The 14,475-nt window shown below is 35.4% G+C and overlaps 1 protein-coding gene across 1 annotated transcript in view; it reads right to left on the bottom strand.

Annotated features, from left to right (window-relative positions):
* Positions 1-14,475, bottom strand: part of LOC148082304 (phospholipid-transporting ATPase ABCA1) — a 148,069-nt gene that overhangs the window by 115,927 nt on the left and 17,667 nt on the right. The window contains exons 9-13 of the mRNA XM_087789468.1: positions 13,409-13,548; positions 11,909-12,025; positions 6,949-7,146; positions 2,658-2,863; positions 2,402-2,578 (exon numbers count right to left, since the gene is read on the bottom strand). Of these exons, the coding sequence (XP_087645594.1) occupies positions 2,402-2,578; positions 2,658-2,863; positions 6,949-7,146; positions 11,909-12,025; positions 13,409-13,548 (838 nt within the window). The remainder of the gene's footprint in view (positions 1-2,401; positions 2,579-2,657; positions 2,864-6,948; positions 7,147-11,908; positions 12,026-13,408; positions 13,549-14,475) is intronic.

Genomic DNA, 14,475 nt, shown 5'->3' with positions numbered 1-14,475 from the left:
CACTATGAAGTCTCTGTATTTCCATCTCCACTATATGTTAAAGCACCGACAGAGCGGCGGCACATTTTCTTTCACACCCCAAATCCTTCAGTTGGCTTAGTTTCACAATTTTCTGTGCGTCTATCGTGGACAGTATCTCCACCTGTCTCAGGGAAGACCGAGGTTCTATTCCCCAACGGGGAGTTCCGCTTCTTTATACAAATCCTCATCTTTGCCGTGACAGACACACTACAGCCGTGATCATGAAAATGCGATCTATTCCGTAAAATCCAGTATCAGTGCACCTTCACGACAGATTACCAAATGAAATGAAAAGAGTCAACTCTTCCTCGTCTGATTGCTCACTCAAGATTCATCAGAGTCCTTATTTAAATGAAGCCTCTGGCTCATGTCAAATCCAGGTTTCACACGCTGTCGTTCTTAAGAGACCTTGAATATCTGGACGTGCGATGGAATATTCTGAGGCTAACAATGGCTATTCTGTTCACCATGCTACTGTATGCTCCTTAAATCCACAGCCAACTCATCATTCTATTTTTCATCCCTGCTAAGGCAGGGACACACTAACACCATGCAACATATTTGTCATAATGCAGTGTGACCAAACAGAACATTTCAGAGTAGCCTTTCATTGTGGCACAGCTATGCAATATTCATGCAGTTAGACAAGCATCCTTATATTGAACACCTGTGAGATTGGAAGGATTATCTCTGTAAATTAGAATAAGAAGCAAACTAACATTGATTTAAAACATTATTTGAGAAAAAAAAACTTTTTGTGTATATGGAAAATTATTAATGAGGCTTCATGATACTGCATCAATTGTATAAAAATACAATGTCTTAAATTTGAAAAGCCACTAGATGTCACTCTCTACTTTATAATCTTTGGCTCTGATTTACTAAGTCAATGACACTTGGCATCATTTTCACTGAGGGTGCCATCTAGTGGTCTTTAAAACTGTATCATGATACATCATGAGGCCTCATCAACCCATCACTATAGAAAATGTTTTGGATTTGGAGTTCAGCATTTGTATTATTTATCAGTAGATCTCTTTTCTGTTAAACTCTAGTTATCATGTGGTGCTAATGTAGAAATGAAATATTTGTAAATCCAGTGATCGAACACTCCTGTTTATGGGTTAAAGAGACAATAAAACAACACAATTATGAATAAATATATTTTGTGTGATGATGTTATTTGATGATCAACCAATAAAGAGCATGTTGATAATGTTTTGCTTCCTCTCTATCAGTCACAGCTCAGACGATCTAAAGAGAATAAATCATACATTGAAGCATTTCTTGTGGTTCAATTGCAAATTAGAAATGAACTAAAGAACCAAAACATGAATTGCATAAACAATGCTTCAGATTGTGATACATCAACAGCAGTAATTTATTAATTGTTAGATTATCAACATTGACAATCTGATACTTGATAAAAACAGTACAATGTTGAATATTGTTAGATGGTTTAGCAAATTCATCTTTAAAAGAGAAGCCGTTTTACTTATTTATGTTTAACGCTCAACTCTAGTTTTCATTTTTTTTGCCTAATTTATTACATGTACTGCTCAAGTTGAATAATCCATCCATTCTTTTATTCATTATTCATTATTTTATTCATTATTTTATTTGTTCAGGCTTTTCCTTGATTTTCTGGAACTCCTGTTGTGTTATCAGTTTTATCTTGCCCTTGAAAGTATATACTTAATTGATTATTGTTTTGATTGTTTAAGCGCTTTGTGACCCTGGTCTGGAAAAGCGCTATACAAATAAAAATGACTTACTTACATTCATTTTTAACTTACATTCATTTTAGTGCCAACATCTTTTTGACCTATTAAAACGAAATATTTATATCAGCGCAATCACATTGTTACCAACCATTTTGCTAGGCTCCAAAGATAAGCACTGTCCATGTTTAGTGATTTTAGATACAGTACAAGCGGACATTTAAAGGACAAATGAGTGGGTTGGCAGGCAGACAAGGCTATGCAGGAAGTCTTTTCACCTTCCAAAATTTGAGCGAGAACTGAGACCTCACACACAATACGCAAGATGGAATAATTTGACTCCGGAATTGAGTGGGGAAACATTTAAAATGCCATATTTGCCAAGTATTACACAAAAGGCCTTCAGCAAACATTAAAAGGTTGACACAATTTAATTTTTCATTACAATTATATCCTGATTTGATTCCTATTTGCTTTTAAATGTTATCCTCAATTTATCTCCATCTGACTGTAAATGCCTTTTACTTCTACTTAATTAGGGAAAGGTAAATATGTATTATTTAAATTGTACTTCACTGATAATAATTAATACATACTTAGAGTGAGTGATAGTTTTAAAATGGTCATTTCAATTAAAGTGTAGAAAAATGTATACTCACGCATCATCCACAAAGCATGGGTACGGTATCTGCTGAGCGAACACTCCTAGAGGTTGAGTCTTTCCTGTATGTAACTTGATGATGGCGTGGTCTATCATATCCTGTAGATAGGCAAAGCCTCCCCATATGTAGCGTAGGTCATTAACTGGGTGGTCCCTGGCACCCGGATCCCATGACCTACGCAACAAATTGTGTTAGCCACGTACAATTTCAGCAGCTTGTGTACATTTTCAGAACCACAGCATTTGGCCCCGACCTGGATTTAAGTTTGTCCGTGCGCTCCACGTTCTCGACGTCCATCCGGATTGTGTACTTGTTATATGGTGGGGTGTCATTTGAGTAAGGCTGCAGAGTCTCGAAGATGATGCCAGCCCAGAATGAATCGTTCTTCAGTAGGTCCAACGCATGGCCTATAAGTTGACCCTCTGTCGGAGTTGCCACAAATTTGTTCAGTTCCAAACACTGCAGAAACACAAAAGCACTCATTTCAAATAGTGGAAGAGATTAAGCGGTGAAATGGTTATAGAATAAGTTTAGTGTATAACACGAGTTGGTATGAAAGCAAAAGAGGACTATGTTATGATTTGTGTTAGGTGAACGACCTCCCCGGCTTCTAGAAATAAAAATGTGGTGGAGGTCGTTCACCCAGAGAAAGCACAAGGGTAAGAGTCTAAGGTACTTGTCTGCTGTTTTGTTCTAAAGGTTTTTTCAGTTACTCAATGCAAACATTTCCTCCCTTCAAAAATGTATTTCGATCTTAGCCACTTAAAACATGAATCACTTTTAGCAGAATTCAAATAATAATGTATCCATTTAGGAATCTAGTCAACTTCCCAACACATGCCTTTCATCACATGACAGCTACAGCGTTGCTAATAGGCATTAATTGGCTTTTATGACACTAGAGACTCTAAAGAATATGTGACTTTTACAGGAGGAGGTTGTTCATTAGGATTCTTGGTTTGAGTGTGGTAAAGGTAATTGCTGAAAATCACTAGATTTGTTGTCTTTGACACTTTCATCAGGTCATCAAATTGATTTATTTCCTCTCATTTACCAATAGGTTTTGGGCTGTGAGTCAACTGCTGTGAACTAAATTATATTTATCAATATGGTATCTTGATGCGGTGATTAAAATTAACCTGGAGCTTGTGTATCTCTCCATTTCCCTCGGTTGATAGAGAATAGGGTTAAATTTGTAGAATCTCTATTTGTCGCCATTAAAAACCATTTGAAGTCAGGGAGTGAAGATGAGATTACACACAATATTGCTATTTGTTGGAGAAACTCATAAATAAAGCAAACTAGTTTCATTGTGTGGAAAATGGCGAGTTTAGCGAGACACAAGCATATACAGTATGAAGCCAACCTCATAAACCTAATGAGAAGTGAGAAGTCTGTACACTTAATGCATGTTTCCAATATATGCTTTATTTAGTACCTACGACAGACTATTCTGATTAGATAGCATAAGGTAGTTAGCAAATCACAATCTTCCATCTCTATCTATACCTGGTCAAAAATTCACAAGTCTGTAATAAAGTGAAGCTGTCAATAAACAGGATTCTGGAAGTTCGACTTGCTGTTATATTTGACTAACTTTGAACGTGTAATCTATTGAGTCGATTTAAGTAGATTGATAACAATCATGAACAAATTCTGGATTTTAAATCTGCTCATGTCATCTTGTTTAACTAAATGTGATACATTTTATTTTTGTTATGTTCAAATCAAGTTTTTCAAATGCATCTGTTTACCTTTTACTTAACTTAATATGAAATAAAATGTTAATTTCCAATAGTACATCAAAATAATACATTTTTGAATCTGACAAAAACTACAAATGTTTATATAAAAAAATAATAATAACTCCAAAATGACAATTATAAGAAATGTTTAAAGACACTTCCAGGCAGAAAATTGTCACCTTCCATGAAATAAGAAATCTTCAGTAATGCTACACAAGTCAAGTGTAAGGTTTGTAAATATCTTGTTGTGGAGAAGTTTGGCCATGGACCTCACAGTTTGTAGAGTTATAATGCCTTATTTTATAAAAAATAAAATAAAATAAAATAAAATAAAGCAATTTGTTTAACTTTTTCCCTCACTTACTGCGTTCACTTTAATTGTTTCACCTCCATTTCGGAGGGAAGAAAACTTGATACCCAAAATTTAATTACTCCCACTGTTCTGTATTTGTCTACGCCGTCAACTGTATCCTGGCAGTAATTACTGTTTCCAAAGTTTCTGTTGTATAATTTAAAAAAATCTTCAGACAAGGACTGTTTACTTGTAGCTTTTACTTGTAGATATAAAAAACTGTTTTTTTTCATTCATAATTTGAATACAGATTTATACAAACATATCTATACCTAATCATGTGATTGTTATGGCGAAAAGGTACACACCTACACCGTAGTCAGAACAGCAGATGCTATGGAATTACAGGAGAATAGCTCCTAAATATGCGGAGCAATTTTTTGGTCTCAGCAAACAGGCATATGAGATCCAGGGTAAGTCGCAGTGCACTTGCCGTATCCTTGTCCTACTGCTCCGTGAGAAGATAATGAGCCCAGCATCCTGTGAGATAGTCGTACCTGACAGCTGTCGACACATGTCACTGCTGCAATAGTGTTATCATTCCCGTGCTGTCTATACGAGGAAACTAAAAAAAAATCACACCCTTTGGTCTTGGATATTATTGAATTGTACTTGATTCAATAGTATCTCATTTAAATTGCTACACAAAACTATGGGGTGATGTAACAACCATTGGAACCTTTAGAACACATTTAATACGTTTAAATGCTGAATGAAGAGAGTTGTATGTTGATATTTTGCAATCGTACAAATTGAACTGCCAGAGAAATCAATCAAACTGGAAGATGGGCGGATCATTTCACATACTGTTCTTAGAGAACTTCCACAAAGCAGGTCCGGACAGCCAACAGTAGAAATCAGAGCATGTTTTACAATTTAAAATATGCTGCAAATTACTGGAAGCAATTAAATCTCTTTCCAAACTGCATGTAAATCATCAGTTAATGTTTTCTTTCTTTCTTTCTAAAAAAAAAAAACTGGAAGGAAAGTATTCAGATGACTTGCTGATTTTGCCCATTTACAAGGAAATGAGAGTCTCCTTGTTTCAGTCAAAAAATATATTTGAGTTTGAAAGAGAAGAAAATAGCCAAATTATTTTTCTTGCCTTGGTGAATATTGCTTCTTTGGCTTAAAAAATATTTTCTGAAATCACATCACAAGCTCATAACAGACATTCAACAGGCTCTCAACAGGCTCTCTTTTTGTCCTTTTACAAACCAAATTTGAGCAAACATAACTCACAAACATATGGAATGGACCGTAAACTCTTCCCAAAGGTAAGTTTTGTGGACTAAAAAAATACAGATTGTTAGTTTAAACTGAATGAAATTAAGTGATTAATAATGATAATAAGTTAATTGAGTGATGAAGCAGTGTCATATTATCAGATGCAAGTTGGTGGCAACCGGAGTTTAGGTTTTTTAGTACAACAGCTGTTAAAAACAAATTAATATAGAGCAGAGAGTGACATCAAGTGGACTCTGAAAATAATGACATTGATATGTGAAGCTCCAACAATCCATCACTAATCAATTTGCCTTTGTTTAATAAATAGGTTTTTACAAGTGAAAATAGTCAAATGTTTGTCTCAGCAGACAACATCTCTCCATTCTTAAACTTTGTACTTTTTATTGACAAACGTAATAGAGATTTGAACTTAAGCAGATCTAGCATCAGCTCTTGGGTTTTGATCAGAGTGTGACAGAAAGTCTCTTGAACAACATCAGTCCGATTCATAAATTAATTAAAAAAAAAAGTGTTTTGGTGGTTAGATTTGTCTCTATTATAAAGCAAGCACAATAGCAATGAACTCTTCAAGCAGCAGGGAGTCAGATGATAATTCTTTTTAGCACGTATTTCGGATTTCACTTCAGTAAAACATCTACTGATGATTCAACAACAATCATGAAGGCGAACCGTTCTCCCAGCAGAAAATTGGCTTCATCACAGATATGTAACTTTAATGTACTAAAAAGCATTTTTTTAATCGTTGATATTGGTCCTCGCAAAGCAAAAAAAAAGCACAGCTATTAACCAAAACACTGTTATCTGTTATCTGTTATCACACAGAGATGGCGTGTTCATTCAACAAAAAAGTCTAAAGCGAAAGACAATACGCTGAATGCTGTCTCTCGGATGCCCAAACATGGCAACGGAGAATTAAAGTGAAAGTGAAAATGACAAGAGGTAATTTTAAGAATGGGAGAAAGGCTATTATTATTTTAAAGGTAGGGAACATTAAAGTAAATAGCAGCAAGTAATGGTTGCTGTAATTATATGGCTGAATCAAACCCTTTCAATTTGGCAGGAATAACAAACATGCAAGCTGAAATTGCTTTCTTAAAACAAAAAAAAAACCATTTACATATTTTATCTAGTAGCTATAGTTCCAACTTTACTTTTGTACGATGTGAAGTTAAAAGTTGCTTGACAAAAGAAATACATACGCTGATAAAGGTGGAAAGAAGATCCAGAATGTTGGTGGTACTGTTGTAAACATCCCTCCAGTCATAAGGTGGCGTGCCAGGTGGCCGATCCTCCGGGGGTCCGTTGTATAGGAAGTTTGCCAGCAACTCTGCAGTCCATCCAGAGCCGTCAAGGGATTCATCCGTGGCAGCAGCGAACACAGGATTCTTCAACAAAACCTACGTGCAAATATGAAATTAAAAGCTAGTTCTAAAGTTGTATTCATGTTTCTTTTCTCAGTGGATAATGTAAAATGAATAAGTGTTCATTTTGTGTTAGCAACACATTTAGGGAGGCATCTAAGAACAAGTTGACTGTTAAGAGGACCAAATAGAATTCAAAATGTACATATCATTGCTGCATACTGTTATGTAGTGATGGTTTGATGAGGCCTCATGATACTGCATCAGTTGTATCATGATACAGTGTCTTCATTTAAAGTCAAGTACTTTAAAGCTGTCAGTTTCCAATGTAAGTATTTGTACTCTCAGGGAAGGAGCATTTGCTCTGCCATATATATATATTTATATATATATATATATATATATATATATATATATATATATATATATATATATATATAACATTTCCAATAAATGTTAAATGTTTTGATAAATTACATTTACAGACACATCCATTTTGTCCATCATTTATCACTTAAAAATATAAAAGCAAAACCACCAGACGCATGACCACATACTAAACAACTATGCTGTTGATATTCTCCATCCATTTTAAATGTGCTTCTTCACTACTTCTTCAAATATTTATCAACCAGTCGAGATTCTTCTCTCTTTTTGCTCAACAGTTATTTTACCTCACCTGCTGTGAAATAAACACCCAGGGTAATAATCTGAAACGGTTAGTTTAATGACTGAGTAAACAATTTGCTTTAAATTAAGCATCAGTCTGGTAATTCACCAGCTGTGTCCACGGGAGCAATACACAAACAAGCTTCAATATGAGAATATATCGGACATTTTGTTTGGATTTTTTTCATAATCAAAAATAATCATCAGGAACTCTGTTTGTTTTCTTTCAGTAGCAACAACCAACGATGTACTCTGGGACTGATGTCATAACAGTTTGTGTTCTCTTTAAGCCCTCCAGAGACGTTGATGTGGCCTCATGAGGCAGCTGATGCTGTATCTTGATACAGTTTGAAAGACCACTAGATGGCATCTTCGGTGAAAATGATGCCAGGTTTCAGTGAATTAGTAGATCAGAGACAAAGATTATAAAGTAGAGAGTGACATCTAGTGGCCTATTAGAATTAAGACACTGTATCGTTTAACAACTGATGCAATGTCTTCAGACACATTTGATCCTGTTTTAGTAGAGCTCAGAGTCCCATCTAGTGGACGATACAAATAAATACATGCTTCTTGTAGCGTCTTCAACCCTTAACTAGTTCATTCACCCTTATGCGGCCTCTGGATCAAGGTGACTCGGAGGCAGAAAACGAATGTGTTCGTGGTATTCCTTGTGTTGTCTCTGGGTCAAGGTGAACGACCTCCACCACTGCGTATGTATTTATGGAAGCCAGGGAGGTCGTTCCCCTTGACCCAGGGACAACACAAGGGATATGAATAGCAAAATAATTACAAATAAGTATAAATACCCCAGTTACACATTTAAATTAAACACAAGATTAGATGATAATTGTGGATTGAAATTGTATTTTCGTTTACCTTATATGGCCTAAGTGAGTGTAGATATTAGACATAGAAACAAGTAATTGGCTAAGAAAGCTTTTAGAAGTCGCACCCTATTTTTTTTAGAGCTCAGTAGGTGGCAACCAAGATGTTAGTTTTCTTTGATTTTGTTGTGTATATATTTATATGTCTTATTGTTGACACCCTTTTTTGATTTCAACCTTTCATCTCTGTTGAGATTATCAAAGAAAGAAGACATGCTTTCATAATACTAGATTTGGATTTGTCGCCCATTTTAAATGTGATTTAGTCTATTCACTGCTTTATTCATCAACCCACTGTGATCCTTGAATGTTTTTACTTCTCCTGCAGTGAAATGAACACCGAAGTAATAATGTGAAACTGTTACACTGATGGCCACATTACCAATTTACCTTAAATTAAACATCGGTGTGCAAACTCACCCGCTGTTTCAACGCTGGCAAACAGACTTTCGACATAAGAAGGCATCAGATATTTACTTCTAGTTTATTCATGACAAGGAATGCAGTCGAGTGAACCACTGGGAGGGTTTGATATTTGTAAGGGAGCGTTTTGTTGCATCATGTTTAAAACAAAGTATTGAGACATCTTTGAGCGAACCTGTCTTTTGTGAGTGGAGTTTGTATATTCCCCCTGTGCCGTGGGTGTTGTAATTCCCTGGCTGAATTCTAGATACAATTTTACGAGGTTCAATGAAACAGCATTTTCAGACCTCAGTATTTGGCCTTGTCAGTGAAAAAAAAGAGGTGAGGTTTCATAAAATGAGAGGTTCAGAACCAAAAATTATGGAAAAGATAGTGTTAATGAATATCCTTTAATTATAAAAATTATTATTTCTTCAAACTAGTATAAATGAAGCTTCTTCAACTGTACTTTTTGTTGGAGGTCAGTATCTGAGTCCTGTGGCTACAATAGAATAGCTGTTCAAAGCAATAGATAACCTAGCAGAGAGTGTCTTCTGGTGTAAAAATACTAATAATAAGGCCTCTTGTTCTTGTTTTTATTTCACTGAGCAGATGGTAGTTGCGGGACAGAAAGGTTACTGGTCAGATATCGACTTTGTTATTAATGCTATCTTAGTGTAAAGTACACAAAAATGTGTATTATCTAATTCAACTTGACAAAAACAACCCTTTGTTAATTAACACCATCTATAAAGTGTATTTAACAATAGGCACATATCCCTGTGCAAAACATTTGGGTACATTGTGATCGCCAAAATCCCTCCTAGAGGTTGTGATGACGTGATGATATACATTTAAAAAAGCTGCCCTTTCCAATGTCAAAAGAAGCCTAAGATCCACAAGAATAATAACTTGTGAAGGTGAAACATGGATGGATATATTTTGAAGGTAGAAAACAATATTTTCTTATGTTACTCAACTTAATCATAATTTCAACGCCATGACCTTGTGCAGAAAAAAACTCAAAAGATGATCGGTACCCAGAAAACAAATTACTCATTCAGGCTGGTTTTTTTCAACCGTTTTTGTGATGAAAGATTGTGCCTTCTTTAGCAACATACTGCGACTTTTAAATTAACAAAAATCTTTGTCGCATTCGACTGTCAGTAAAAGCAGTGTTGTGGACTCTTTCATACCTTAACTAGTCTTCTCTGTAGGCTGGGAATGGAGAGTATTCCAAGATTTGTTTTTTGGAATTCTTATTGAGTGTTTCTCAGCATTTATATGGACCGTGCATTTACTGTCTGAGTTCAACAATTCAATTCAAACCAAATGCTACCTGAAAAGGTCAATTTGAATAATAACATTACACTCTCAGATACTTTTCTGATGGTGATGGTTTTTTGTGTCTACCAATGTCCACATCTGCGTGACCTTGAAAATGTAATGCCTTTTGAAAATGACAAACCCACAGATAGGCTTCCTTCGGTCACAAATGTTGAGGAGAGAGAGAGCAATGGGTTGCAGGAAAATGAAGACAAAGGAGGATAGCTGTCCCATTTGTGTAAAGGTTAGGGCGAGGGTAATGAATATGTGGCTATATGGAGCTCCTGATGTCTGCTTCCCTGCAGCTGCCTATAAGCTCATTTAGAGTGACACCGGAGTAATGTCAGTGTCAATGAAACACAGCGACAGCCAGTGAAGAACATGGAGGGAAGGATTGCTGGTGAAAAGTTGCGTTCATTCTTCTTTAGATAATCCCTATAATCAGATGAAAATTGTCCTGCACTTACCCATAATTACATACAGTAAAATATAGCTTCTATACGTTCCAGCATGACTGCAACAAAGACCAGACTCATAACTATTTTTTTGTTTTTGTTTGATAACATTTTTATAATGCCAATATTAATTCTAAACTACAGTGTAAACTTACTTGTATGTATAAGATTATTACTTTGAACGTGTGTTTTTAAAAAAGAAAATATTTCAGAATTCAAGCATCTGAACCTCATATGGCATCCACATTTTTTGTTTGTTTGTTTGAAATAGTGCTAAGATATTTTAGAAATAAAAATTAGAATTAGCTGATATTGCAATTTATGTTCTTAATTCTTTGATTATATTCTTTATATGATTTTCTAAAAATAAAATGGAAATGTTTTAATTTGCAGCATACGTTTCTGTATCAGCACTCTTGAGTTTATGATGTTAGTAAGTTCGTTTTCCTCAAGATGAAAAACAGCATTACCTTCATCTACTCATAATACTCACTCTACTGATATATTCTGTATAAAAATACAATTTTCAGGTCCTAGAAATCTGTATTTTAATTACATGATTTCTTGTAAAACTTGTCCGGGTAATCTAGGGGACAATGTTCTGGTGTGTGTGTGTTTTTTTTATGAATGTTTGCAAAGTATTAATTTAAAAGTCGAGAAGAAATTCCTGTTCCGTGATTTCTCCACCAGTTTAAAAAAAATTACTTTATCATAGTTGTTTTAAAATTGAATTTAGATTCCTTCTCTTTTTTTTTGACAGAAACCTACAAAACACAAACCTGCATAGCAAGTTACTATTGTATGCTACACTTGACAGTCATAGTAAAATTGAGAGAATGTATTTTAATCTTTATTTTCATCAATAATAGGGATTAAAAAAACACTTTGAGCATCAACTATACACAGGTTAACCAAGATTGTCTGTTGTTATTCACAGTGTAGTACTCTGACCACTAGACATCACTGTCTGAGATCCCAGTTTCGATCAAACTCAACGTGTTTTTCGGTTGTCGCAGACAGATTTCTGATCAAAATGAAGGTTTATAAACCTAGTCTTACCCTTAAAGTATTGACTTCTGGACTGTCTTGGAAGAAACCCCACACCCGGGGGCCAATCTCCTCCCATGAATCTGCCAGTTCGCCAATAGCTGCCAGAGCAGCGAAGGTGCCATTTGCCTGGGATAGGAAAACAAATCCATAAAATCAGCTCATTTCACATCGAGCAAGAGAATCTACTCTGTAGGTTTTTTTTCCCCATCTATTTGGAGAGAATTGAAACATGAAAGCACTCGTGCCATTTCGGTCAATCCTTGGAGGAATTCATTGTGGCAAGAGTGTGCCCCCCCTTGGTGATGCTGAATGTAAATTGGGTTATTTACCTATGAACATGGACGTGTAAACAATAAGTCAGGGCCTCCTGTGTTTCTGCTTGCTGTTTCTGTCTGTTGATTATGCAATGAGTCATTATGTATTCTTCAAAATACCTTTCCCTGTCTACTCCTTTGTTTTGCTTATGTACTTAGCAGAATTATACGAATATCTTAGGGATATAAAACTCCTGTCATGGCAATATATTCCATTAACCAGGTGTCACAGAAAGACCTCCTGCAGCAATATTTATCTGCCTGTCATGCAGGTGTTTACTTGCACTTCGACTATTGGTGAAGTGAAGAAAATACAGCAAACCTCCTTTAATATTTTTGTGTTCTGTGGAGTTTGTTTTTCAGTAATGAAATTAGGAAGTTCTAAATAAAAAGACTATTTCCCCTTTAGTTTTAAACCTATCAAGTAGTGATGGGTTGACGAGGCCTCATGAAGCAGCTGATGCTGTATCATGATACAGTTTAAAGACCACTAGATGGCACCCTCCGTGAAAATTATGCCAGGTTTCATTGAATTAATAGATCAGAGCCAAGGATTATAAAGTAGAGATGGAAATCTAGTTGGGTTTTTTTTATTAAGAAACTGTATCATTAAACAACAGATGCAGTACCACGAGGCCTCATCGCCACACATTACTTCTATAAAGCTTTTGGGGAGTTGTGGCCCTGCAAAGGTTTTTGTTCTGACTTGTGATGGGCTGACGAAGCTTCATGAAACAGTATACTTGTTTTTTAGAGCCCACTGGATAGCACTTTATTGCATTGTTTTGTGACCCTCTTGACATTTTACTATTAATTAAGATATAATATATAATAACAGTAAATGTAAAGAAATCTTTAAGCTCTTGAAATAAGTATATGATTAATTTAGCGATTATCATAAACTTTCAAAAACGGTATTTTTTTGTTTAATTCCCAAATACGTACAGGGTCCGATATCTTCCCATTAACTGGTAAAAGAATAAAGTCTCTTATCCTTTATTCAGTAAAAAAATATATAATTTGTTCATGGAAGTGTTTTGCCACATGTTCATTAATGTGTTAAAGCTTGTAATAATGAAATAATCTGCGTAAAAAGAGAGATCATAAGAAGACCTTCCCGGTTTTAAATGAATTGTACTCTGTAAGTCACTTGTTGCAATGTCATTGTCCCATTAATGATTTCCTTTGTTAATACCTCTTTTACGATACGGTGCGCAGCAGGTGTGTCAGGTGAGTAGAGGATCTTTCCTTTCACCAGTGGCTTTAAAGTGTTCCAAAGGTAGCGCAGGCCCGGCGTGTTCTCAAGATAATCGATCAGTTGCTCACAAAACGGCTCTGACGAACACACAAGGGGGTAAAAAAATAATCAGTTAGCACGTTTCAGACACACAAACCTGGTCAAAGTGGGATACATCTCAAATATTTACTGTTTGATCAGAAAATGGGATAAATATTTCACCAATGACTGAATGACCATCTCTATCCATTAAATGTTACCTCCACGTGCCTATGTTTTCATCATGTCTGTCGGCAAAATAACTCTTAAAGATTTAAATGAAGTTATCAGTAAATGTTCATAACTAGGAACATATTATAAAATGTTGGTGGTGGTTCAGAAAAGTTTCGTTAATAGAGATTTCTTCCTGCCATTCTGTGTGGGTTGTGCGTGTTCTTTTGTGTTACTGTTAATTGTGCGATTTAACTTATTTATTCAAAAAAATATATTTCAAAGAGGGACCAAATTATTTATAGGCTTTGCAAAGCTCTTTCGATGTTATTTGAGTTAAGTTACTTAATCACATAACTCCAACCATTTAGACACTAAATACATTTAATTGCCATTTTCTTTCAACTAAATGTGAGCATTTCTTCCTGCTGATTATTTCCCTTCAGTACTGGAAGTGGAGGTTGAGCAGCTAATGGCTAACTGCTCCTTAGTTGGATGCTGACCAGCTGTTCACTCGTCAAAGATGCATCTCCCTGCTACAGTCAGAAGGGATTGTTTTTAAACATACCTCCCACATATTTAAACATACAAAATCTGTGCAAAATAACAATAACATAAAGGTTGGCTTATTGTATAAAAACGCGGAATCTTTCTCATAGTCTCCCTTTTATTTACCTATTTTTTTTTTAAAATCTTTAGCTTTCTTTGTTTCTCTTGTTGAGTGTCCTAAATCCTATATCCTTATTCCATTAGATCAAGTGAATGTGCCCAAAGTGGGAAGAATAAAGATATATTAAACGCAATCACACAGATCC

The sequence above is a fragment of the Callionymus lyra genome, chromosome 4 (genome assembly GCF_982586985.1).
Source record: "Callionymus lyra chromosome 4, fCalLyr1.hap1.1, whole genome shotgun sequence".
NCBI lineage: Eukaryota > Metazoa > Chordata > Actinopteri > Syngnathiformes > Callionymidae > Callionymus > Callionymus lyra.
Note: the sequence above shows the minus strand (reverse complement) of the source record. Positions and strands in the feature narration are given on the sequence as shown.